At 50.0% G+C, this 24,819-nt stretch overlaps 1 protein-coding gene across 4 annotated transcripts in view; it reads right to left on the reverse strand.

Annotated features, from left to right (window-relative positions):
* The window catches only part of TOX2 (TOX high mobility group box family member 2), a 158,022-nt gene that overhangs the window by 121,257 nt on the left and 11,946 nt on the right, over nucleotides 1-24,819 (reverse strand). For 2 of the 4 annotated variants that reach the window (XM_011929022.1, XM_011929021.1), the window contains exon 1: nucleotides 5,552-5,888. The exons of the other annotated variants lie outside the window; for them this stretch is intronic. In XM_011929022.1, the coding sequence (XP_011784412.1) occupies nucleotides 5,552-5,677 (126 nt within the window). In that variant the 5' untranslated portion in view covers nucleotides 5,678-5,888. Of the gene's footprint in view, nucleotides 1-5,551; nucleotides 5,889-24,819 lie in introns of those variants that run through there. 4 annotated transcript variants of the gene reach the window in all.

Raw genomic sequence — 24,819 nt, forward strand, 5'->3', positions numbered from 1 at the left:
AAAAAACATGTAAGCTGAATAGCAATGATCACGTGCTGACCATCTACCATGAGCCAAGCACTTTACCTACATTGCATGTAACCCTCATAATCACCACCCAAGCAAGGTCAGAATTCGCTACTTTTGTTTTGTTCTGAGACAGAGTTTTGCTCTTGTTGCCCAGGCTGGATTGCAATGGCATGATCTCAACTCACTGCAACCTCTGCCTCTGAGGTTCGAGCAATCCTCCTGCCTCAGCCTCCCGAGTAGCTGGGGTTACAGGTTTGCGCCAGCACACCTGGGTTTTTTTTTGTTTTGTTTTTTTTTGTATTTTCAGTAGATATGGGATTTCACCATATTGGCCAGGCTGGTCTTGAACTCCCATCCTCAAGTGATCTGCTCGCCTTGGCCTTCCAAAGTGCTGGGATTACAAGCGTGAGCCACCGCGCCTGGCCTATCTATTCTATCTTAAAGGCAGAAAACTCAAATATAGAGAGGTGGAGGCGAAGGCTCTCTACCTAGGAAGTGGTCGAGTTGGGATTCAAACCCACAACAATGTGGCTCCAAAGCAAACTCTGAACTACCACAAGGGTCGTTCCTGAAGGGCACCATAGGTCTCCGGACCCTTCTCTGGCCCCAGACAGCTATCGCCCTGAAGGTCAGCAGGGGCTTCTGGCCAATGCAGGTGAATCCTGGGGCCAGAATCCTCAATGACTATGTGAGCCCATCCCTGGGGCCTGGAGCCCAGAAACAAACTCCCCTCACCCCAAAATCTGGCCTGAACCTCTTCTGATTGCTGGGCTGGTTCTTATTCATGCACTCACGTATCCATGCACTGAAAGAATATTTGCTGTGCATCTAATAGTGCCAGGCACTATTCTGGGCTCCTGGGAGACAGCAATGAACAAAGACCCCTGGAGTTTACACTCTTGCATTGGAGACAGAAAACAATACATAGTCAATAAGTGACTTTCATGGTCTATGGAAAGAAGAGTTGAGCAGGTCAGGGGTATTGGGAACGTCGAGATGGAAGGTATGCAAATTTAAACAGAGCAGTCAAGGTGAGCCTCACTGAGGAAGTGATAGTGGAGCCATGACTGGAAGGAGGTGAGGGAGTGAGACTAGCAGATGTGTTGGGGAAAGCATTCCAGGGCTCAACAACCTGTGTACAGGCCCTAAAATGGGAGCCACTGGCAGGTGTGACCTTGGTCAGCAAAGAGATCAGCAAAGACGGGCAGAGCAAGCAGGGGGAGGAGGAGGGGGAGGGGAGGCCAGAGAGGCAACTGGGGATGGAGTGTGCCCTACAGATGGCACTGAGATTACCCCTCCCCAGAGAGAGGAAGCCAGCACTTTTTCCACCGGCCTTATCTGATGCTGTGGTTGGGGAGCCAGCGAGGGCAGGCGTGAGGGCTGCATAGCTCGGCACATCCGAGGAACCTCAGCAGGGCCTCAGAGCAGCTGACATCCGCTTGGCCTGCGGCTTCTTCCTGTGGCTTCTGCAACTCAGGTTGCCCTGATGGCTGCTATTTTTGCTCCTGTTTGGGGTTCTGTGGTGGGCTCCTTGTGCGCATTGTTGATTCTGCTCTGCTCAGAGCAAATATGAGGGGTTAAACATTCCAAGTGTCTTTGGAAACATTACTATCCAGCAAGTGGGAAAGAGGAGGATGTTTATTATACATGTCATCTCGTCAATCCTCGTGACCCTCCAAGCTCAGAGAGGCTAGGTGACTTTCCAAGGTCACACAGCCAAATCAAACCACAGTTTGAGGATCCTACTCCAGTCTGTCTAGGTCTGAAGGCCCTTAATCTGCAGGGAGGTCTTTGCATTTACTGCCTAAATTAATACTCCTGTGCTGTCTGGCCTTGCAGCATGTGTGAGAATAAAGGTACATCGTCGTGGGTGATGTCCTCCCAGAGCATCACAGCACTGATGGGGAGGACAATGACTGAAGTGGGCACAGGGAAGGGGACCCTGGCTCAGATAGTTGTGGGTAGACAGCAGGGGAAATCAGAGAAGGCTTCTGGAAAGCCATGGACGTCGTGACCACACCTGCAAGAATAAACAGGAGTCCAAGGGGTAAAAGAAGCATTCTGGACAAAGGGGTCTGAAAGAAGAATTAAGAGGCACAATCACTTGGTCAGTGAGGAAGGGGATTCAGGAGGGAGCAGGACAGTGATTCTGCAGGAGGCAGAACTAGCTTGTGGACTGCAAAAAGTGAGGCCAGACAGGCGCCCAGCTCCCCCAGGTGGGTATATTAAAGATACAGAACAGATCCAGCTGATTATAAAAGACACCCAACCACAGGCTTTAAGCAGGGAGGGGTGTGCGCATCAGGCGGTTCTCAGAGATCCCACTGGCTGCTGTGAGCAGAACAGACTAAGGAGGAAGGGTGGAGGCAGGGAGGCCTGGGAGGGAGGCTCCTGCAGTCACCCCGGTGACAGGTAATAGTGAAGCAGGGAGACATCATTGCACCCTGAAGGTATAGCCAGCAGCACGTGCAGGCGGATTAGATGCAGGGAGTAAGGCAGACAGAGGGGTCAAAGATGATCCCACATTTGTGGCCTAAGCCGAGGGGTGGACAGTCATATATACAAAGTGGGCACAAAGTAGAAGGGGAATTTTGAAGTTGGGGGGGCGGTGTGAATCAGGAAAAGGGCCATTGAGAGTAACTGTCCCCTTCCAGATGAGCCCCCTGGGGTGAGGACATGCAAATCAAAGCTGCCTTTACACCAGTACCCCCATGACTAGGGGGCAGCTGCTCCCATGGCCTCAATTCTCTTCACAGCAAGGAAGACCCAGGGAGGTTAAGTGAGCTGCCTCGAGCCTCACAACTAGGAGTCAAGAGAGCAAAGGCTGAAAATCCAGGTCCACCCAATTGCTACTCCAGGCTCAGCTCAACACCCAACAGCAGGAGGTTCCCAAGGCCCTCCCTGGAAAATGGCTCCCCAGGCCCAGGAGAAGCTGGAGAATTCACCCCCATCTCCCCATCTATGATATTTCAGGCCTCACTTTGCAACTGTCCAGATGTGTGAACATCTGCCAGGCCCCCTGGCTAGACAGAGATGGCAGCTCCTGGGCAGCCCTGGGCCTCCACGGGAAACCCCGCCTCCGTGCCCCTGCTCCCAATTTCATTAATTACCGGTTTGTTCATGCACAAAGCAGCAGGGGAGAGTCATCAGGGATGCCGCCGGCTGAGGAAAGGAAATTAATTTCAAACATGAAGCTCATCCTGCTCCGGAGGCTCCCACACACCCAATTTCCAATACAGTGGAAGACCAGGGGTTGAGGCCATCAGCCTGGATTCTTCTTCTGAGGGAATCAGAGGTCCAAAGGGGATGAAGAACTGGCCCAAGATCACACAGCAATTACTAATGGCAAGAAAAGCCCTGCAACTCAGGCCTCCCACTTCTGCACACCTTCATTCTTCCCATAAATACTCAGCAGGTGCCTGCTGTGTGTGGGTCCCTGTGTGCCAGCAGACACCCTGGTTTCAGGCAAAGGCACTCCAGGGCCTCTTCCCTCCCCAGGAGAACATGTTATTTACTGAGCACCAACAATGTGCTTTATATATTTTATCCCACTTAGTCCTCCTAACAATCTGTCATTTTATAGGCAAGGAAACTCTGACTCAGAGAGGTTGCTGAGGTCACACAGCAAGCAAGGAACAGAGCCATGACTTCAAACAAGGTCTTAAACCTGGGTCAGCTTCTGTTCTCCAGGCAGGGAGCATGTGTGGGGGTGCAATTCTCAGCCACTCTCTCCCTTCCAAGACTCCCTTCCTTCCAGTACCTTCCTTCCCAGCCAGGGGCTCTCAGCAAACAGGTCGTCAGGTAGCAATCTGAACGCTGGCTTACCAGCTGGCTGTTTTCCCAGGGTGCCACCAACACACTGCTGATGAGTGGTATTCAGTAAGTTGTTCAGGAATTAACACTAAAAGGATCGGTTGGTTCTGTTTCAAAATGGCCAGTCTCTGCTATAAACTCCTCTCCCAGTCAAGAACCCAAGGAAGTGACCAGAAACACAAAGAATTCCTATCAGCCAGGGCTGTGAAACAGACGTGGCCCCCCCTTCAAGCTCCCCACATTCCAGAGCCTCTGACTCTAAGCACAAGAAGCGATTTCCCTGGATCATACACACAGATGCACACAAACACATGCCCCTGTGAGTCACGCCCTCCTCCTGAGCTGAGCCGACATCCTAGGTTATTTGTTCATTCATTCATGCCTCATTAATGAGGTCCTTCCACCTACCAGGCAGTCTTATGCAGTGTGTGAACACGTGCATGTGTGCATACATATACACACGAACACACGTAAATGTTTAGACATACACACCATCATGACAACACAAGTAGGCATCAGTGTCCCCATTTTATGGATGAAGAGACTGAGACTTGGAAAGCTCAAGGAACTTGCCCTATGTCACAGATTGTATTTGTGGCCGAGCTGAGATTTGTAAGCAGTGCCTAACCCAGACCCCAGTTAGCTACAGTCTGTGGCCAGCTGGCTTCTCAGCCTTCCCTTGCAGACCTGGGCCCACTGCCTCCTGCAGGCTTTCAGACCCACGGTGGAGAAGGCGGAAACCATCCCAGGAGGCCCAGAAGCTGGTGTTTCCTGGTCTGTCCTGGTTCACCCAGGATGTTCCAAATGACGGAAGGCGGACCTGAGCGGGAGGCTTCTGTTGCTGGGACGCACATGCTTGAAGCCAGATTTCACCAATGGCTGTGATAAATCAGAGCTCCAGAAAAGGTCGGGCCTCCTGGTCTGCTGGGTGCAGCGCCATCAACAGCAACAAGCCCCGCCCCCAGCCCAGCCAACTCCCATCACCAAGATAGCCTCGCAGGCACAGCTGGGATGGCCATTCACGTTAGGTTTCTGCATTTGAAATCTCTGCCACCTATTAAGGGCATGTGTGTCCCCTTAAGTCTGACTAGGTCCTTTCTCATTTGTTGCTATCCTTTCTTCTACAAAAGTATGGTGCGTGGAGATCCCAACTGGTTATTTTTCAATGTCCTTACTTAACAAAAGGAAAAGGTGGCATTCACCAAATCTGGGGAGGAATTTTTATTGATTCCCCAAACTCCAAAATCCAGTGGAAGAGGCAGCTCGGGTATTCCTGGTGATGTCCTCAGCTGCTTCTCACCCCTCTTGCCTTCTTGGAAGGCCCCTGTCACTCTTTAGCCCAGGTGTTTTCTGGGCTCCTCCCAAGCCATGGGCCATCCCCATCCCTGCTCCCATTGTTTCCAGTCTGAATCAGCCAGACCCCCAACCCACACCTGGCCAGGCCTACTGTAGGATGTGCTGAATGAATGAATGAATGGGCAGCCTGGGCACCAAGGCCACAGCCTGACCCTGCTCTCCAGAGGCCAGCCCCAACCGCCTCCAGAATTCCTCTCCAAGAAGGAGCTGCCAACTGCAGGCCTCCTGGCCCCTCTCAAGCATCTTCATTCCAAAATGTGACAAGCACCAGTCCAGGTCCTTGCCTGCCCCCATCCAGACATCACCTGTCTACAGCCCAGAGGGACGGCCTGACAGCCTCCACTTCACAGGGCGGCGGGCACCCGCTGCTTACCTTCTGCGGAAACACACCTGCAATGCACCAGCGTCTTGCAAGTAGAAGGAGCCCGAGTCTTATTCCACAGAAGCCCAGGCAGCGAGAGAACGCGCCCGCGACAGCCTCTGTGCGAGTCTGCTGCATAATCAGCAGAGAAAGAGGAAAAAAATGCCAGAAATAGCAAGCTTTATAAGCCCTCCTGACAACTCTTGGTCCTCTATTGGCTGGAGGCCCAGCACCCCCACCCCCCCCATCCCGTTCGTATAAGGTGAAATGGAAAAACCTGTTATTTAACCTCTTTTATCAAAATCCATCTCCTATTCCAATTTGGGCCTGTGTGTTCAGAGCTCCTGGTGGCGGTCTCCATGCCAGGTCTCGGGGAGCAGAAGGGGAGGCACCCCCTAAATACAGCGCAGCTCCACGTCACTTGTGGCTTAAGAGCCTTCCCCACTCACACACGCTGCCTTGGGAGGGGTGGTGCACTGGAAGAGCCTTCGGAAGGCAAACTGGCAGCACCTGTCAACGTGTGAAACTTGCATGCCCTTTCATTCAGCAATTAGACTTCTGAGCATCCATCCTGCAGAAATACCTGTAGTCAGTGCATGGATGCATGCCCAAGGATGTTGCTTGCTACAGAGAGAATTAGAGACAGCTAAATGTTGAAAGCCAGGGTCTGGTTGAATAAATTGAAATACATCCGATGGAATGAGGAAGGCGTGTAGGTACTGACTTGGAACTGGCTGAGAGAAAAAGTCAAGGACATGGTTCCATTTTTATAAAAACAATAATGGTATATATATATATGTGTTTGAACATGGACTATAAAAGATACCAGGCTGTTAATAGCGGTTACACTAGGGAGGAGGAGATATTTTCAGTTGCTGCTTTTTCTTGCTTGCTTCATTTTTTTTTCTTTACCACAAGCATGTATTACATTTGTAATTTAAAACAAAAAAATAAGAACCCCCCTCCCGGTTCCTTTCCACTCTTCTGAAGCCATAAGGCCAAAGGCCAAGGTCACCCACCACAAGCCTTGACCGGGCTTGGAATAAAGCTGGCCCAAGGCACTAAGGATTAACCAGCAGTCTCTCATCAGCTTGCACACAAATGCCGTTAAACTAGGGCTCCATGAAGAAGGCAGACTTTGAAATAAGACAGAGCTGGGTTCAAATCCTAGCTCTGCCTGCTGGAATGGGCTAACTTCCCTGAGCCTCAGTTTCTTCACCTGTAAAATGGGGATAATAGTACCTATTAAGTGTCATGTACTATGCCGAGTGATATTAAACTAATTTTAATTTTTTGGACATTTCAGAAGCAGCAAAGGCTGTGAGGAGGCATCACAGAGCTGAGAGGATCCAGACTAAGCAGGAAGAGCTCTGGGGAATCATCCTATTCCTGAACACTTGTAACGAAACTAAAGTAAGTGACAGAATGGCCTAGGAACACAGCAAATTTCATGTGACAAAGGGGGCTGGTGCCCAGCGTATCTGCAGGAGGAGGGAGGGGCTGGAAGGGGGATTACAAAAGGCTCCAGAAAGGAAAAAGTCTTGCTTCCCTGCCTCTGTACCTTTTTCATGCTGTTCCCTCTTCCTGTAATGCTCTTCCCCTGACCTTCACACAATGGACTGATTCTCATCCTTCCAGCTCTGCTCAAAGATCTCCTTCCTCCCCACAGACAGCTCCTCTAATCTCACCTGCACCTGAATCACTTTGTCCATAGCACACTCCTCCAGCCAATGGTTTCTGCTTATGTGTTTGATGGCTTTTTTTTCTGTGTTTATTGTTCTTCTCTAGGCTCGGAGCTTCTTGATGGTCAAGATCGTCTGTCTTGCTCATCTCTGGGTTCTGGCTCCCAGCATGGGGCCTGACACACAGTGGGTGCTCACCAAATAGAAAGTGCACACAACTCATAGATCCAAGGTACATGGCACTTGTCTCAAGGCAAAAGAGAGGTGCATTTTGCACTGTGATACAAAGATGGATGAAAATTTCAGACATACCAAAGATTTAGAAACACATACACACACAAAGCTGTAAGTGTGCAAGAACAAACTCCATGAATAGTTATATAAGCTTAGGATGAGAAAGAACTTTCTAGGCTCAAGTTTGTGTGGACAAGGCTATTTATTGCATCGTTATTTATAAGAAGATGAAAATGACAATAAAGTCCATTGATAGAGGCTTGCATAAATAAATCACAGCTGTCCACAGAATGGAATACTATGCAGCCATGAAAATGATGGGCATTTGTTGATGTTGAAAGAAGCCATGTTGCTTGTTAAATGTTAAACTTGTTCATCAGAAACAAGAGATAAGTGAAAGGTATAACTGACTGTCACAGAGAAAACACAAAGGTAAAAATCTTTCAAGTACCATTTATTTATTCATTCACTTATTTATTCACTCAAAAAACTTTTTATTTATTACCTCTGCCTCCTCCCTACTTCACATAGGTCATAATTCCAGAAGCTGGAGCAATGTGTGACCAGAACACTGCCCCTGTCCTCACAGGAAGCCCAGCTCTCACACAGAGGTGAGTAACTATGATATAATTGAGACAGTGCTCACAGCTAAGCGTCTCAGGGTGGTCGCCTGGGCGAGGGCTTCATGAAAAAGGTGAGGTTTGGAGAAGGGGCAGAGTTTGAGTACATAGAGAAGGAACGAGGCATTTTAAAAGGCAGAAGCTGGGTGATACCAGACAAGCACAGAAAGCCCCTGCATTCTTCATCAAACGCTGACTGAACCCTACCATCTGTAGGAGAGAGAGTTTATAGGAGCTAAGCCGAGGCCCAGATTCTGGACTGGATTCTGCCAAAAGTACTGGGAGGAGGCATTTGGAGTTGTGATCGTACCATCCACAGGTGTGCAGGTGAGAAAGCATCCTCCCAACCCTGACTTATACATCCCGAGAGCACCAGCCCCACAGAGAAGGCAGGGCTGGGGCAGGTGCACCTGCCTGGCAGGTTGGATAACTGAGGCTTAGCAAGGCAAATCCCAGGGTGTGAGACCAGATTCCAGGTGCAGTGCTCTTGGCGTTGCAACAAATCTTCAGGTGGAGGTATTTAATGCGGGTTGGAGGAGGGGGGTCCCATCTCTACGGCCCCTCTGCTCAGCTCCTTCTGGGGTGGAGACAAGAAGGGCCTCTGCACCATGAAGAAACTCAGCATTTTTGTAGTTCTTTTTTAATTTTTCAGATTCTGAGGCAACGTGATGGTTATGGTTCAAAACAAAGAGAGATGACTCAGCTTCCTGTGGAGGAGCTGCAGCCTTTTGGAAATGATCTTTCAGTTTTAATGCTTCTCTCTTCTTATCCACAGAGGCAGCTTGTCCAGGCTACTCATTTTCTTCTTTTCTTTTTTTTATTTATGTATTTATTTAATTAATTAATTTATTTATTGAGACAGGGTCTCCCTCTATTGCCCAGGCTGCAGTGCAGTGGCGTGATCATAACTCATTGCAGCCTTAAATTCCTGGGCTCAAGAGATCCTCCTGCTTCGGCCTCCCGAGTAGCTGGGACTACAGGCATGTGCCACCACACCCTGCTAATTTTTGTATTTTTTCTTTTTTTGTAAAAATAGGGTCTCACTATGTTGCCCAGGCTGGTCTCTAACTCCTGTCTTGAGCAATCCTCCTGTCTTGGCCTCCCAAAGTGCTGGGATGACAGGCATGAGACATGTTACTTGTTTCCTTGTTGTTCAGCTGTTCCCAGGGTGAGGGGCAGGGACAATGACCGGGCTCTGTGGCCAGAATGCCTGGGTTTGAATCCTGGCTGTACCCTTGGATCCTGGCCAAACTTAGATCCTCTCTGAGCCTTTGTTTACTAATGTTAAGATGGGAATAACAGTTCCCTCCTGGTGGGGTTTTTGTGCAAAGCAGCTGTCATCAATGGAAAGTGACTGGTCTGGTCCATAACCATCACTGTTAATAGCCAACAGCCGCCATGCTGAGGTTCTACTGTGCTTTGATGATCTCATTTAATCCTCACACCTGCACAAAACAAGGTCCCATTTTACAGATGAGGAAGCTGAGGCTCACAGCAATGAGTTGACTTCCATCTTCTTATTCATGAGGGTCAGTGTACACAGCCCAGGCAAACTCACAATTGAATCATTATAAGCTTTTGTCCCTTGATTTTCACTACAGTAGCAACCAAGCCCATCTCAGCCCCTTGCTGTCTTTATTCACAAAATGGAGACAAACATTCTGAGATTGCTGAGATGTCCCAGCCAAGGTTTACCAAAAACAACTCTGTGAAGGACTCAGGAACCTTCCATCATATCACATCATTCCTTCCTCTGGGGCAAGGAGGAACCCACAGAGAGCTGAGCTCTTCCTGTGCGACATCCCAGGGAGAGGCCAGAAGCGAGTCAGGAAACCCCTTCAAGTCAACAGAAAACACCAAAGCTGAGAGAGGGTGTGAGCTTACGCAAATAAAAAGAACAGGGCTTTAGGCCAGGTACAGTGGCTCGTGCCTGTAATCCCAACACTTTGGGAGACCGAGGTGGGTGGATCACATGAGGTCAGGAGTTCGAGACCAGCCTGGCTAACATGGTGAAACCCCGTCTCTATTAAAAATACAAAAATTAGCCAGGTGTGGTGGCACGTGCCTATAATCCCAGCTGCTCAGGAGGCTGAGGCAGGAGCATTGCTTGATCCTGGGAGGCAGAAGTTGCAGTGAGCCAAGATGGCACCATTGCACTCCAGCCTGGGCAACAAGAGTGAAATTCCATCTCAAAAAAAAAAAAAAGAAAAAGAACCGGGCTTTAAAATCACCTGTTATCCAAATGGCGACCCTGCACCATGATATCAACACTGGGACTCTCAAACTTTTGTCCTAGAACCAACTTTTTTTCTTAAATGCAGTGCAGGTGAACATAAGGTAACCCACAACAGCCCAAACCCAAGCTTCCACGCCCCCTTCCCTCACATCACCCTGAAGCATACGCTGACAGAGCAACCTTAATAGTAACCGACTAATTTTAAACCCTGTGATTACCAGGGTTGATTTCCACGGAACCTTCCTTTCCCAGCACCGAGAACCTCTCATGAGCGGTAATTGCCAAGTTCAATTTTAGCTCTGTCATACCCAACCATCAGTGCTAACTAAGGCAGCTGCTTCATCACCAGGTAAGCTGGTAATGAAGTCGGCTTCACAGCTGCATTTCACAATATTGTGATGCCCCCGTCAGCACCTGCTAAGTGCTGAGAAGTTGCAAGCTTCCATTAAACAAATCTCACCCAAGGGAAGTGACTAAAGCCGCTTTGCGCTTCTAAGGTGCCCTGTCTACATTCTCAGGCCCACTGGGATTTTGTGTTTGCTTAATCCCATGTGCCTCCTCTCTGCAAAGCACTGACCACCAACGCGCCACACCACACCCCTAGGGTGCCCTGATCGCTGCCTCATCCTCTGCAGTCACCTCTCATTCCCGCTCCATCCCTGCGACTCTGGCTCAGCCTCTCACCCTTCTGGCCTGGATCCCCATAGCAGCCTTTTTTTTAGCTCACCCTCCCCCATTTATTTTCCAGGCCAATCAGTAGAGTTTTCTTACGAAAAAAAAAAAAAGTTGCCAGGTGCGATTGCTCACACCTGTAATCCCAGCAATTTGAGAGGCCGAGATGGGAGGATTGCTTGAGGTCAGGAATTCAAGACCAGCCTAGGCAACAAATCAAGACCCATCTCTGAAAAACAGACCAAAAAAAAAAAAAAAAAAAAACACTATCTGGGCATGGTGGCGCATGCCTGTAATCCCAGCTTCTCAGGAGCCTCATGCAATAGGATCACTTGAGCCCAGGAGTTCAAGGCTGCAGTGAACTATAATCACGCCACTACACTTCAGTCTGGGTGACAGAGCAGGACACCATCTCTTCACAAAAAAAGTGACGTCCCACCATTTAAAATCCTTCAACGGCCCCCACTGCCCTCAAGGTAGAAAGTCTTTACATTGTGCTTCACATTGTGTTTTCTTTCTTTTTTTTTTTTTTTGAGACAGAGTCTCGCTCTGTCGCCCAGGCTGGAGTGCAGTGGCGCCATATCAGCTCACTGCAAGCTCCACCTCCCGGGTTCACACCGTTCTCCTGCCTCGGTTTTCTTTTAAGGTTCTTGACTGAGCTCTGCACCAAGCTCCTAGACCCAAGGCCCCATCCCTCAGTCACCCTGTCCCAGGGACTTGTCTGCAGTACCCCAAGCCCCATACACCCCTGCACTGCACCATCCAGATGAACAAGTGCCACGACTTCATTTTCCCTAAGGAAAAATGTCTCATACAGTGCATGACTCCCTGCGCCTTAACTATAGAAGGAAACCTCTGCAGCGTATCTGAGCATATCCCTGTGGTCACTCAGTAGCAGCACCGACTGAATCACATAAGCACCCCATAAGACACTCTTGGGGTGTTTAGTAAGCATCTACTCTGTGCCAGGCACTGGTACTTTCCATCACCTCTTTAATCCTTAGACAATCTAGCAAAACGAAATGAGTTGTTTTTCTTTTCAGGTGTGCCAACAGGCTCAGAGACGTTAAGGAAGCTCTTGAAGTCACACAGCTTCTAAGCTGCAAGGTCGGTTTAAACTCATGTCTGACTATACGAACGGTCTCACCAAATGAACCCTCACTCATCTTCCAACCCCACCACATGTATTCATTTGTGGGACTTACACACAATGCCACATTCCAGCCGCATTTTGTTAAAATGCCTCACTAGTCTTGGCATCTGTCCTCTTCTTAATCAGTTTCCATCCTCTACACATATACACCCTCCCGCCGGCTGGGTCCTGGCAACACAACAGTACTCTGAGTGCAGCAGAGAGTGCTTGGGCCGACTTTGTGCTAACTTCAGCTTTTGCCCAGAAATTGGCAGAAGCTAGACCAAGGTTTTATCCTTTCTACTTACTCAACTCCTCCAGTTCCAATATGATGAAATCTCTGTGCAAGCCTTACCACAAATTAAGTAGATGCAATTATTATCCCCATTTTACAGAGGAGGAAACTGAGGCACAGAGCAGTTAAGTAATTTACTAGATGTGCACAGCTAGTAACTGTCACAGAGAGAATTGGAACTAAGATCCTAGGACCTAATACGCATGCCCACCACCACTATGCTACGCTGTCCCGGAGGCACTCACTAATCACCTCATTTTGCAGATAAGGACACTGGGGCTCCAAGAGACAAGGGGGTTACCCAAGCTGGGGCTTTGGCATCCTGTCTGGATGGCTATAGACACAGGTGAAGCCAGCAACTCCAGGAAGCTCCACCCTCAACTCCCAGCTAAGGCAAGACCATGCTTCTAGAAGCGAGGGCACCTGTCCACTCCTGCCAGAGCTGCACAAGGAGGCCATAAGGCAGAACACTAGGGCTGGAAAAACTCCCTGGCCTTCACAGCTGCCTCAGATGCGCCCCCACCATGCCTGGACCCATTGTGCTGGGGGCAGGCATCACAGACCAGTCATCCCCTCAATGCAGGGAGCGACCAATGCTCTTTGCCTGCCATGTGGTGGCTGGGCCTCCACTTCAGCTAAAGCCAGTGTGGAAATAAGTCCTGGGGCATGAAGATGCAGGTTCGAATCCCAGCTCTGTCAAATACTAGCTGTGAACCCCGGGTAAAGAGCTGAAGCCCTCTGTAAAGTGGGGTGTTAATGCCACCACCTCACTGGCTGTCTGAAGACTGAAGGAGCTCACAGGCTCAGCGCCCTCCCTCTCACAGTAGATTTGCTGCCATTTCAGTGCTCACCTCCAGCAGCATCCTCATAACTCCTAGTGCACCCATCAGGACATGGGGTGGGAGCCAGGACCGCTTCAACTTATCTCATTTGAGACATGCTTTCCGGGACAAGCATTTTATTATTAAGTAATAGTAAAATCTGAGGTTGAACGGAAACCCAAAGTCAGGACTGAACTTCTCAGTCCTACCTCAGGCAGGAGGGGAGGGCTAAGGGGTCCCGGTGGGTCATCCCACAGCAGGTGGAGTTGTGAGTGGGCCCCGCATCTGTGCCAGGCCCTTCTCCTGGCCATCACTGGGACAGGCTGCCAGTCTGCGTGACATATCCCAGTTGCCACGGTTTCTGTTTATTCCTGGGAAGAAAGTTCCATTGACACGGGTCCTGGTAAGAGGAGAGTTTGCTTCACTCCCCCGCACAGTCACTGGGGTCCCCTCATTGTCCACAAGCAGTAGACTGAAGGTGCTGACGTTCACAGCCCTCAAAGCTTCCTCTTCACTTAACCCAGGGAGGGTGGGAGCTGGCCCTATTTCCAGATGAGAAAACTGAGGCTCAGGACTGGGCAGCTACTTGCACGGTTTCACGGAGACATTGGCAAGAAAGAAGCAGGAACCCACACTCCTGACTCCTCCCATTTTCCCAACCTGTGCTGCTTCATTGATGATCATTATTCTGGCACCCAGTGATGCTGGGCCTTTTCCAAAACCACAGCCCCTGATCTGCCTTGAGAGAAGCTGTTGAAGGCTCCAGGAACATCAACGGCTGCTTATGGAACTGGGCAGGCAGCTCCCCAGGGTGACTCGATGCTCCAGTTGCCCCCAGGATGGCCCTCCCAGCCTTGCATATGGACATAGAGGCTGGCTTAGGGTTGGAGACCTGGGGTGTGGCTGGGGAGGGTCCCCAAGTCATTCCTCTGTGCACCCTCCCTACGGGCCTCCCCAACATCTGATCACCTCATTCTCAATCCACGGTTCAAAGACCACCAGCCAGCAGGACGGAGTCCAAACCCCCTCACTTCCCTCACACACCAGTCCTCCCGAATCCTCCACAACTGACCCCTTCCTTGCTTCATCCTCCCCGTTCCTCAGGCTGAACCCTGTCCCCACAACACCCTTCCCAACGCTCCAGTCTCTCCTGGGTCTCCTCTCCCAGTCCACAAAACCCAGGAGCTGCCTGTGGGAAGGCATCGGCTACCTCACTCCTGAGACTGTACCGCACGGGAATGCTCAGGGGACCTCTGCAAACCAGAAGTTCCTTTCTCAGCCCAAGGTTGCCAACACTTAAAAGAAACTGGCGGCCGGGCGCGGTGGCTCAAGCCTGTAATCCCAGCACTTTGGGAGGCCGAGACGGGCGGATCACGAGGTCAGGAGATCCAGACCATCCTGGCTAACACGGTGAAACCCCGTCTCTACTAAAAAATACAAAAAACTAGCCGGGCAAGGTGGCGGGCGCCTGTAGTCCCAGCTACTCAGGAGGCTGAGGCAGGAGAATGGCGTAAACCCAGGAGGCGGAGCTTGCAGTGAGCTGAGATCCGGCCACTGCACTCCAGCCCGGGCGACAGAATGAGACTCCGTCTCAAAAAAAAAAGAAAGAAAGAAAGAAGAAACTGGCACTTTCTTAGGGTGGTCAAGTGTGCCAGGCCCCTCCTTCCACAGGGCGTTTGCACGTGCTCTTCCCTGTCTGGAATGCTTCCCCCGTGTCCATCATCTAGCAACTCCTAGTCTTCCCACAGTCCCCGAAATGCTCTCCGTTGCCTGGTCTCCCGGCCCTGTGTGGCTCTCCTTCATCACACCTGTTCTGCTTTCGTTATGTGTCATCATGTGATTATTCACTGGCTAGACTAGAGGCCACATCTGTCTTGTTCACCCCAGAGTCCCTGCCACAGTACCTGGCACACAGCAGGGGCTCGAAGAATGTCTGCTTTCTGAAGAGTGGGAGCAGCTGTGTAGATTACAAAGATGACCACTAATCATAATCACAGCTTCCTGTCCTGCATGCATGCCCTCGGCACTGTGAGGTTGCCACTCCTCTTATCGTTCTCTCTTTATGCTTTGAATGTGGGCTTGGCCATACGCTTGTATTTGACAAATGGGACAACAGCAAATGTGACATAAGCAGAGGCTTGAAAAGCACCAGGACACTGGGGTTTGCTCTTTCTTGCTGCACCAAGGAGCCTGGGAGCCTCCGGTGCACATGCCCGAGCTAGCCTGCTGGAGGACAGGAGATCACGCAGGGAGCTGAGCCAACAACCAGCCAGCCCCCAGCCAGCAGCATGCAAACTGCCAGCCATGCGAGGGAGGCTGTCCCAGATCACCCAACTCCCAGGCCACTGGCCAACAGACCACGATGCAGGGAGAGCCTGTAGAGACAACCAGCCTAGCCGGGAAGCCTTGCAGCCAACCCACAGAATCATAAGCTTAATGAAATGGTTGTTGTTTTAAGCCATTAATTCTGGTGGCTTACTGTGCAGCAATACACAACCTAATACAGGACCTAATAGAAGAGCATTTGCCCTGATACGCTCACAGCCAAAGAACATGTGTCTGGTCTACTCAATATCAAGTTGAAAACAACAAAGCCTCTTGGGGGCTGGGAAGCAGCTGGGATCAGGGAAGTTCAGACCCTGAGTTTGAGCCTGCTGGCCTATGACATTGGCGTGAGCTGGGACAAGGTGGGCACTCACCTCTGTTGGTAGGTCTGCCTGTCTCCACCAGCAGGAATGACATACGCCATGCCAAGCCTTCTCGGGTCAATGGTCTGAGTCTAAATGAGGACCACATGAAAGGGTCTCCAAAAGGAAGCTAAAGACCCCCGTGCATGTAAGAATATGTGGTGCAGAATAAAGAGCATGACTTCAGAGCTAGACGGATTCAGGTTCATGATCCATTCTGCTTCTTATTTTATTGTATTTTATTTATTTTTTTGAGATGGAGTTTCACTCCTGTTGCCCAGGCTAGAGTGAAATGGTGCAATCTTGGCTCACTGCAACCTCCACCTCCCGGGTTCAAGCAATTCTCCTGTCTCAGTCACCCGAGTAGCTGGGATTATAGGCATGTGCCTCCATGCCCAGCTAATTTTTTGTCTTTTTAGTAAAGACGGGGTTTCACCATGTTGGTCAGGCTGGTCCTGAACTCTTGACCTCAGGTGATCCACCCGCCTCGGCCCCTCAAAGTGCTGGGATTACAGGCATGAGCCACCGCACCCGGAGTTTCACTCTTATTGCCCAAGCTGGAGTACAGTGGTACGATCTTGGCTCACTGCAACCTCTGCCTCCTGGGTTCAAGCGATTATCCTGCCTCAGCCTCCTGAATCGCTAGGATTACAGGCGCTCGCCACCACACCCAGCTAATTTTTTGTATTTTTGTATTTTTAGTAGAGACGGGGTTTCACCATGTTGGCCAGGCAGGTCTCGAACTCCTGACCTCAGATGATTCACCCACCTCAGCCTCCCAAAGTGCTGGGATTACAGGCAGATCCACTCTGCTTCTTACAGGCTGTGTGACCTTGGGCAAGTGTCTCTGAGCTTCAGGTATCCAATTTGTGGCATGGTAATAGTAATACATAACTTGTAGGGCTGTTGTAGGGGTTAAATAAGATAGTATACAAAAGACACTTAGCATAATGCTTGGCACATAGTTAAGTATTAAATAAACAGTAGTTCCTCCTTGTCCCTGCCCCCACTCTGGTGGTATCTTTCATTCAACCATCTTATCCCCACATCACCGCTTAGCACTAACAGTTTCCATGTTTGATATCAGCATCTCGTGCCAGGTTCCAAGCTGTGACTGTAGCTTATATAACATCCTATGCAAGAAAGGCTTACAGGGAAGATGACGGAGAAAGAGTTGGATGTTCCCAGCGTTGACTGGGAGAGAAAACTCAGGCCACAGAGGTGTAGAACAGAGAGAAGAAGACTGAAGATAATTCAGAACCGAATCGTCCCCACAAGGTCCTGACGCACCCAAGCTCAGTCTGTCTTCATCTGGAATAATGAGTTGTGCTCCTTCCTCCAATCACCCCCAAGGCACCAGTGCACAGAATGGGGCTGGCTGCATGGGAAGGGGAGAGAAAGAAGGCTCACCACAGTGGCCAGACACCCAGCTGTCACCAAGATTCCCGGACAGAGCATGACTCCAGGGATGCTGCTGGCAGCTTGGCCTGGCCTCTGCCCCACAAAACACTTACAGCAAAAATAGATTACCTTTGCCCGGAGTAGCCCAAATGTCCAAAAAATGATCTATAGCAAGGGTGCAGGATGGATTCCAGCCACCCCAGCACACACACACACACACACACACACACACACACACACACACACACACACACACACACACGAAGCCTGAATCCAGGGAGGGCAGACAATGTGGAGAAGCTGGCTCAGAGTTGGGTTGGGAAGGGGGTCCCAGGGCAGAGGGTATGACACTGCACCATCGCACCCGCCCCAAAGCCCTCCATGGCTCCCCAGTACAGAATCCAAACCCCAGAGCCTGGCACTGAGTGTCCTCCTAGCCCCTCTATACGAGCTTCTGCCTATCCAGTCAGGTCTGCAGTAATTCTAAAGGCTGCCAGCTCCCCTCCCCTTTCCACACACCCTCTCCCTATGTGGTGTGGTCCCTTAGGAAGAGAAAGTATGTTCCTGGCAAGCAGATTTGGGTTCCAATCCCACTGTGACCCCGGCCCAGTGCCCTTACCTCTCGAACCTCAGCTCCTTACCTGCACAGCGGAGGTGGCTTTCTAAATAGGATTGCTGTGAATATTAAATAAATAATGTAAGTGAAATACCCATCCTATGATGGATACTAAATAAATGCCTCTGCCCTTCCCCATTCCTCTATGTTCTCCTCCTACTCTTGGAGGTCTCGCCTAAAGGTTCCCTCTGCCAGGAAGTCCTCCCTGAACACTGCAGGCCTCAGGGGTACTCTCTCTCTCTCTCTACCCCACCTTGACCTTGGGCTCTAAAATAAGAGCTGCCTCTTCCTGTGCAAACCCTCCCCCAATCCCCACCCTCAGCCTCCATCACAGCCTGAGGACCAGGACAAAGGACCAACCACAACCATCACCTTGTGAGCCTGCAGCACATGCAGCTCCCAGAGAGGAGAAGCGGCCACCCCAGGGGACACAGCAGAGTCCACACTGGAGCCCAAGTCCTGCCTCCCGGTCCACCCTCCTCAAGGCCATCCTTGGGCGAAGATACTGTGACCGGATGACCACGAGTTCCACCCAGAACCCCTCTTTCAGGCTGTGTACCCACTCCCCAGGGGCTGAGTGCTGATGCCCACAGCTGCCCACAGCTGCTCCCTCTGGAGAAACACCTGCTGGGAGATGGCACAGGAGGCATGACACCTCTCCCCCTCCTCAGCAGCCCATGGCCAATGACTAATTGATATGTGAGGTGCAGAGGTGCCACCCCAGCCTCCAGATGGGATGCACTTCCTGGTAACATTCCTGCTTCAGGGCCTGCTCCCTTTCTCCTGTGAGCACTCCCCACCGAACTTCTCGCACAAGAACCCTTGCCTCAGGCTCTGCTTCTAGAATCTCAGCCTACCACAAATGCCTTGATTCTCAAATCATAGCCCTCTGACCAGCATCATCTAGGCCTTGTTTAAAACGCCAGATCTCTGGACCTGCCCCAGATCTATGGAATCAGAATCTGCGTTCTCACAAGACCCTCATGTGATTCAGGTGCTCTTCCGTTTCAGATGTGCTGGTTTGAGGTAGGCAGTCACCAGCCCTCTGCGGGGATTAGCCAACTAACCTGGGTATTAACCAAACCCACTCCTCTCTCATGGTAATCGTATTGCCAATATGCATGTTATCTGCTACAGTCTGAATGCTGTGTCCCCCCCAAAATTCACATGTTGAAATCCTGATGGTATTGCAGAGCCCTCCTGATGAGGATCAGTGCCCTTATAAACGAGAGCCCAGAGAGCTATCTGGCCCCCTCCACCATGTGAGGCCGGAGTGAAACAAGGGCTGTCTATGAGGAAGTGGGCCATCATCAGACACCAGATTTGCCATGCCTTGATCTTGGACTTCCCAGCCTCCAGAACTGTGAGAAATAATAAATACCACTCAATCTCTGGTATTCTGTTACCTGAGCCCCAGTGAGCTAAGACATTATCCAAACTTGACCATCAACTACAGAAATGAGCCAGGTAATGGAGATATTCACCACCTGACCACCACCTGTGGGGGTCAACATGGTCCCCTTTGCTCCAGGTGAGTGTGATCCCCAACATTACCCAGGTAGAAGCTTCTCACCCTTCCAGTTTGAGCTCTAACCTCTAGTGACCATACTTGATCACTAGAATTCTGTTTCTCTTTGGTGCCTCAGGGTCTGCATTAGTCAATTACAGCCTTTGCCTCTACTTCCTTCTTGAAGGGACTTTGCCCCGGCCACCAGACAGCTAGGAAAGGTTCCCCAAAAGCACTCCTGGGGAAGGTGTCAGAAAGAGAGGTGGATGAGATTTGTCCAGGCCCCTGGAGGATACGTGGAGGGGAGCAAGGCCCACTGATGTCTCTGCTTAGAGGAAGAAGCTGCTGACCTGCCCTCAGTCAGAAATGGCAGGGAGGGCATCAACCCCTCTCCAACCCCCTTGTCTTTAGCCCACCCCAGGGTGTGAGCCCCCAATCCTGGTGTGAGCCCCTCAAAGCCCCTCTGAGGGGATGTCCATGACCTTTGCAAAACTAAATGCAATAACCAAGTCCTATGTGCAGAGAAGACCCCAGAGTCAGCCCCGAAGGCTGCAATAATCCAGGCGTGTGTTTGGACAGGAGGCACCCTGCAAAGCTCCGTCAACTCTGCCTGTTGCCTGAGGAGGGAAGCGGTTCACCTTTTGCTAATCGTCCTAATTCATTTTTTATTACTAACTTTCCTGTTTTTTATTTGCTGTCTGATTGAAGATATTACCAAAGGCATTTAAACAGCATCAGACCGTACCACAATGGCAAACATAACTCTTTTTATTGAAATCTGCATTAATATACATATAAGTCCCCAATCACAAAGACCTCAGGGTCCACATGCTAGATATAAATGAAGGCAGATTTGGCAAGAGGTATACACACAATGGAAGGGGTTTCAAAAGGTAATAAGCTGCGCCAGGAGAGCAGGATAAAATGGACACTTTCTCGTGCTTCTGGGGAGTGGGGGTGACCCTTTTGGAAAATGACAGGTCAGCATGAATCAGGTGCCATAAAAATGCTCACTCTTTTTTGACCCAGAAATTTTACTTCCTGAGTCTTCTTTGATACCCCACTCTCCACCATACCCCAGATCTAACTCATCCCCAAACTGCATACATCTTCCCTCCTGTTACCTCCCACACCCTTCTCTTCATTTCCACTCCATCACCACAGTCCAAGCCAGAGTGGACCAACAGAACTTTCTACAGGGATGGAAATGACTGTATCTGCACTGCCCAACAGGGGCTAAAACACCCATATGTGGCTAGCGAGTACTCCAAATATAGCTAGTGTGAATGAACTAAATTTTGTTTTATTTTCCCGTATTTTAAATGAAAAGAGCCACACGTGGCTACTGGCTACCTTATTGGATAGCGTGGCCACAAGCCATCATCAATTCTCCCTTGAACCACAGGCACCACCTCCCAACTATTCTCCTGCCTCCACTCTTGCCCCATCCCATATTTCCCCCCACAGAACTACTACAAAGATTCTTCTAAAATGCAGCACACCTCCATGACTCCCACTGCTCTTAAGTCAAAGTCCAAGCGCCCAGACATGGCCTCCGAAGCCCATGTCTCCTGGCCACACTGGGCAGCCCAGCCCCAGGGAGCCCACAGTGTCACAGATGCTAGATGGGAAGGGCAGTAGCACAGGGGAGGACAGCAGTGAAGGCCTCCGGGAGGGGGTGGGACTTGAGCAGAAATTTAACAGACGTGCGTGTTTAGCCAGGTGTGGTGGCACATGCCTGTAGACCCAGCTACTTGGGAGGCCGAGGTGGGAGGATCACTTGAGCCCAGGAGTTGGAGACCAGCCTGGGCAACATGGTGAGACCCCTCATCAAAAAATTTAAAAATTAGTCAGGTGTAGTGGCCCGTGCCTGTAGTCCCAGCTACTCAGTAGGCTGAGGCAGGAAGATTGCTTGAGCCCAGGAGGTTGAGGCTGCAGTGAGCCATGTTTGTACCACTGCACTCCAGCCTGGGCAATAGAGCAAGCCTCTGTATTTTAAAGAAAAAAAAAAAAAAAGATGTGCGTGTAGGAGTTTGCCGGGTGGGTGGGAAACACTAAAACCAGAGGCCTGGCAGTCAGAGTCACTCTGAAGGCTCCACCCATGAGCAAACAACGGAGATCCCCATACTTGCAAAGCTGATATGCTAGTGAATGGGATAGAGGAGGAAGGAGAGAAGGGCATAAACAATAAACATCAGCAATAGGTAGAAAGAAAGCGATGGGTAAGGGGCTTCCAGCGGACCATGGTAGGGCAGTGCAGTTTGCAAACCTTGAGTATTAAGAAGGCAAAGTGTCAAACACTGCCCTTGAATCTGCACCGTGAGATCATAACAGGTGACTCCCCTCATTTCCTAAACTTTTTGGCAGGTAACACAGTGTTCATAATTTACAGTTTAATTTTTTTTTTTTTAAAGAGGAATGATAACTTTAGGAGAGAAGCCACCAAAAAGTCCTGCTTGCTCAAAAGAAACATCCCCAAAGGCTGGAGATAGATTTTATTATCTCCGAAGGCCAGGCCAACTGTGCCCCAGACACCCCAGCCCAAGCAACTGGGAGTGACGCCTCCCTCCTGACAAAGGCAAGGTCATCATTCCCAGGGAGATGGGAAGGGGGACAAAATGGGCTGCATCTGCCAGCCCTTGCCCCAAAGGGTCAAGCATTGATTAAAAGCCATGAAGACAAGGATTTCAAATATCATCTCTCTTGAATCATATCTCAACTTTCCTCCTTGGGCTCAGCTGAAGATGGTCCTGGCATGTTTCTACAATAAGAATTCTAAAATTTGCATGGACTGACACCTGCAGGCCCCAAACACTGTGTCCCTCATATATATGTGTTTAATCCTCCTGGCAACAACATATAAACAGGGTAAGTGAGGCCTAGAGAGGGTGAGTGGATTATTCTTAGAAACACAGCCTGGGCTATGTTATAATGGTCATCTCTGAAAAATATAACCTGCCTCATTCACTTGTTCAATCTTTCAACCACTTTTTACTGAGCACCTACTATAGATCAGACACCATGGGGACGCAATGGTAAACAAAATAAGCATGAGCCTATTGCTTCTTAAAGTTTATTATACTGATGGGGGAGCAACCAAGTAATTTCACAGATATATGATGCCACGAAGAAAAATACTCAGAGGCAGCCGGGCGCGGTGGCTCACGCCTGTAATCCCAGCACTTTGGGAGGCCGAGGCAGGTGGATCACGAGGTCAGGAGATTGAGACCATCCTGGCCAAAATGGTGAAACACCATCTCTACTAAAAATATAAAAATTAGCCAGGCATGGTGGTGTGTGCCTGTAATCCCAGCTACTCGGGAGGCTGAGGTAGGAGAATCTCTTGAACCTGGGAGGTAGAGGTTGCAGTGAGCTGAGATCACACCACTGCACTCCAACCTGGGTGACAGAGCGAGACTCCATCTCAAAAAAATAAATTAATTAATTAAAAATTAAAAAATAAGAATGCTCAGAGGCTATGGCAGAGAAAAAGCGAGATAACCGCACAGATGAGCAAGTCAGACTCTGGGAAGATGAGGATGAAGCTGAGGCTGGGCAGGAGCCAACCATGTGAAGAATGAGGACAAGAACACTCCAGGCAAAGGGAACAGCATGTGCAAAGCCCCCAAGTGCAAAAGAACATGGCGGGTCTGAGAAATAGCAAGAAGGCCAGGTGACTGGAATGGAGTCATTGAGGGGGACTGACTCTGACTTTGCTCATCACCATGTTCCCAGCATGAAGCCTGGTGCCTAGAACAGAGGCTGGAAACGCAGACAGGGGCGAGCTTACGTGAGGACTTATGGGCCAAAGAAGGAGTTGGATGTTATCTACTCACCAGGGTAAGGCAATGGAAGGCTTTAAGCAGAAACCTAAGAAGATACGATTTAGGTTTGTCAGAGTTCATCAAGCTGCAACAGAAAGCCATTGAGCAGCTTTGTGGGTTCCTCCCCGCCTTTTTTTATTTTTTATTTTTTGAGACAGGGTCTCACTCTGTCACCCAGATTGGAGTGCAGTGGCATGATCTCAGCTCACTGCAACCTCCGCCTCCAGGGTTCAAGTGATTCTCCTGCCTCCTCCCAAGTAGGTGAGATTACAGGCGTGAGCCACCGTGCCCGGCTATTTTTTTTTTCCGTATTTTTAGTAGAGACGGGGTTTCACCATGTTGGCCAGGCTGGTCTCAAACTCCTGACCTAGAATGATCCATCTGCCTCTGCCTCCCAAAGTGCTGGGATTACAGGCGTGAGCCACCATGCCCGGCCCCATTGAGCCGATTTTTATAGAGAAGAGACAGGATCCAATATGCATCATAAAGACATCAATGGTGGCCACCATGGCTCCTCAGCTCATCCTGACCTTTGGTCACTGGATAGTAAATGTCTCCAAACTCCATGGAAAGCTAAGTTTCCCCCGCTGGCATGTGGGGGGTGGCCACCTTTCGGCAAAGCAAGACAAAGCAGCAAATGACAGGGCGTGTTGACAGAGCGTTACACAGAAGCATGGCCATAGGCAGATGAAAAATTGTCCCACCTCAACAGGCCGTGACTTGCTGTTAGCATCGAGCCATTAAGAAAACACAATGATGTGCTTCGCTGATCCTGAAGGACATAATCCAGGTCGGCATGCAGACATTTAGTGCTCCGTCCAAAGGAGCAATAAAGCGACCAACACGAGAGCAGCTGGAGGAAACCTGCACTGTGCAAGTGGGCGGCCAGGCCCTTCAGTGCTTTTTATTCCTTCTCTCATTTAAAATCAAAGCCTGGCTCTTAGGCATCTGTAGACAGATTTGGAAAGGGAATTGAAGCTAACTACACCAGGTGCTTAAACATACATCATTACCTCATTTAATTTCATAAACAAGTAAGCATTGCTCATCACATTTTGTGAGAAAACTGAAATCAGAGATAATAAATAGCTTTCCAAATGCCCCTGGCTCCCTTCTTCAGCCTCACCTCCTGACACTCTCACCCCCTTCTATGCCTTTGCACATGCTGTTCCTTCTACCTGGAATGCTTTTCCCTACCTTCTTCACTTGGCCAAGTTCTACTCACCTTCAAGCACAGGCAAGTGTCCCTTCCTCTGAGAAGCCTTCCCTGACTGTCCCCAGCCTAGCCTGGGGTCCCACACACTCTCCTGTGCTGCTTCAACATAATGCTTACCACACACATTTGAAATTGTTTATTTCTATCTCTCTAATAAGATCATGCTTCTCAAGGACAAGGACCATGTCTTTATCACCTGTTCCTGCCTGGCACCTACCACAAAGCCTTGCATACAGCAGGCAGTGCATGCTCTTTGGATGGCTGTATGAAGGAGGGAGAGAGGGAAGGAAGGAAGGAAGGAAGGAAGGAAGGAAGGAAGGAAGGAAGGAAGGAAGGA

The sequence above is a fragment of the Colobus angolensis genome, unplaced genomic scaffold (assembly GCF_000951035.1).
Source record: "Colobus angolensis palliatus isolate OR3802 unplaced genomic scaffold, Cang.pa_1.0 Scaffold8, whole genome shotgun sequence".
NCBI lineage: Eukaryota > Metazoa > Chordata > Mammalia > Primates > Cercopithecidae > Colobus > Colobus angolensis.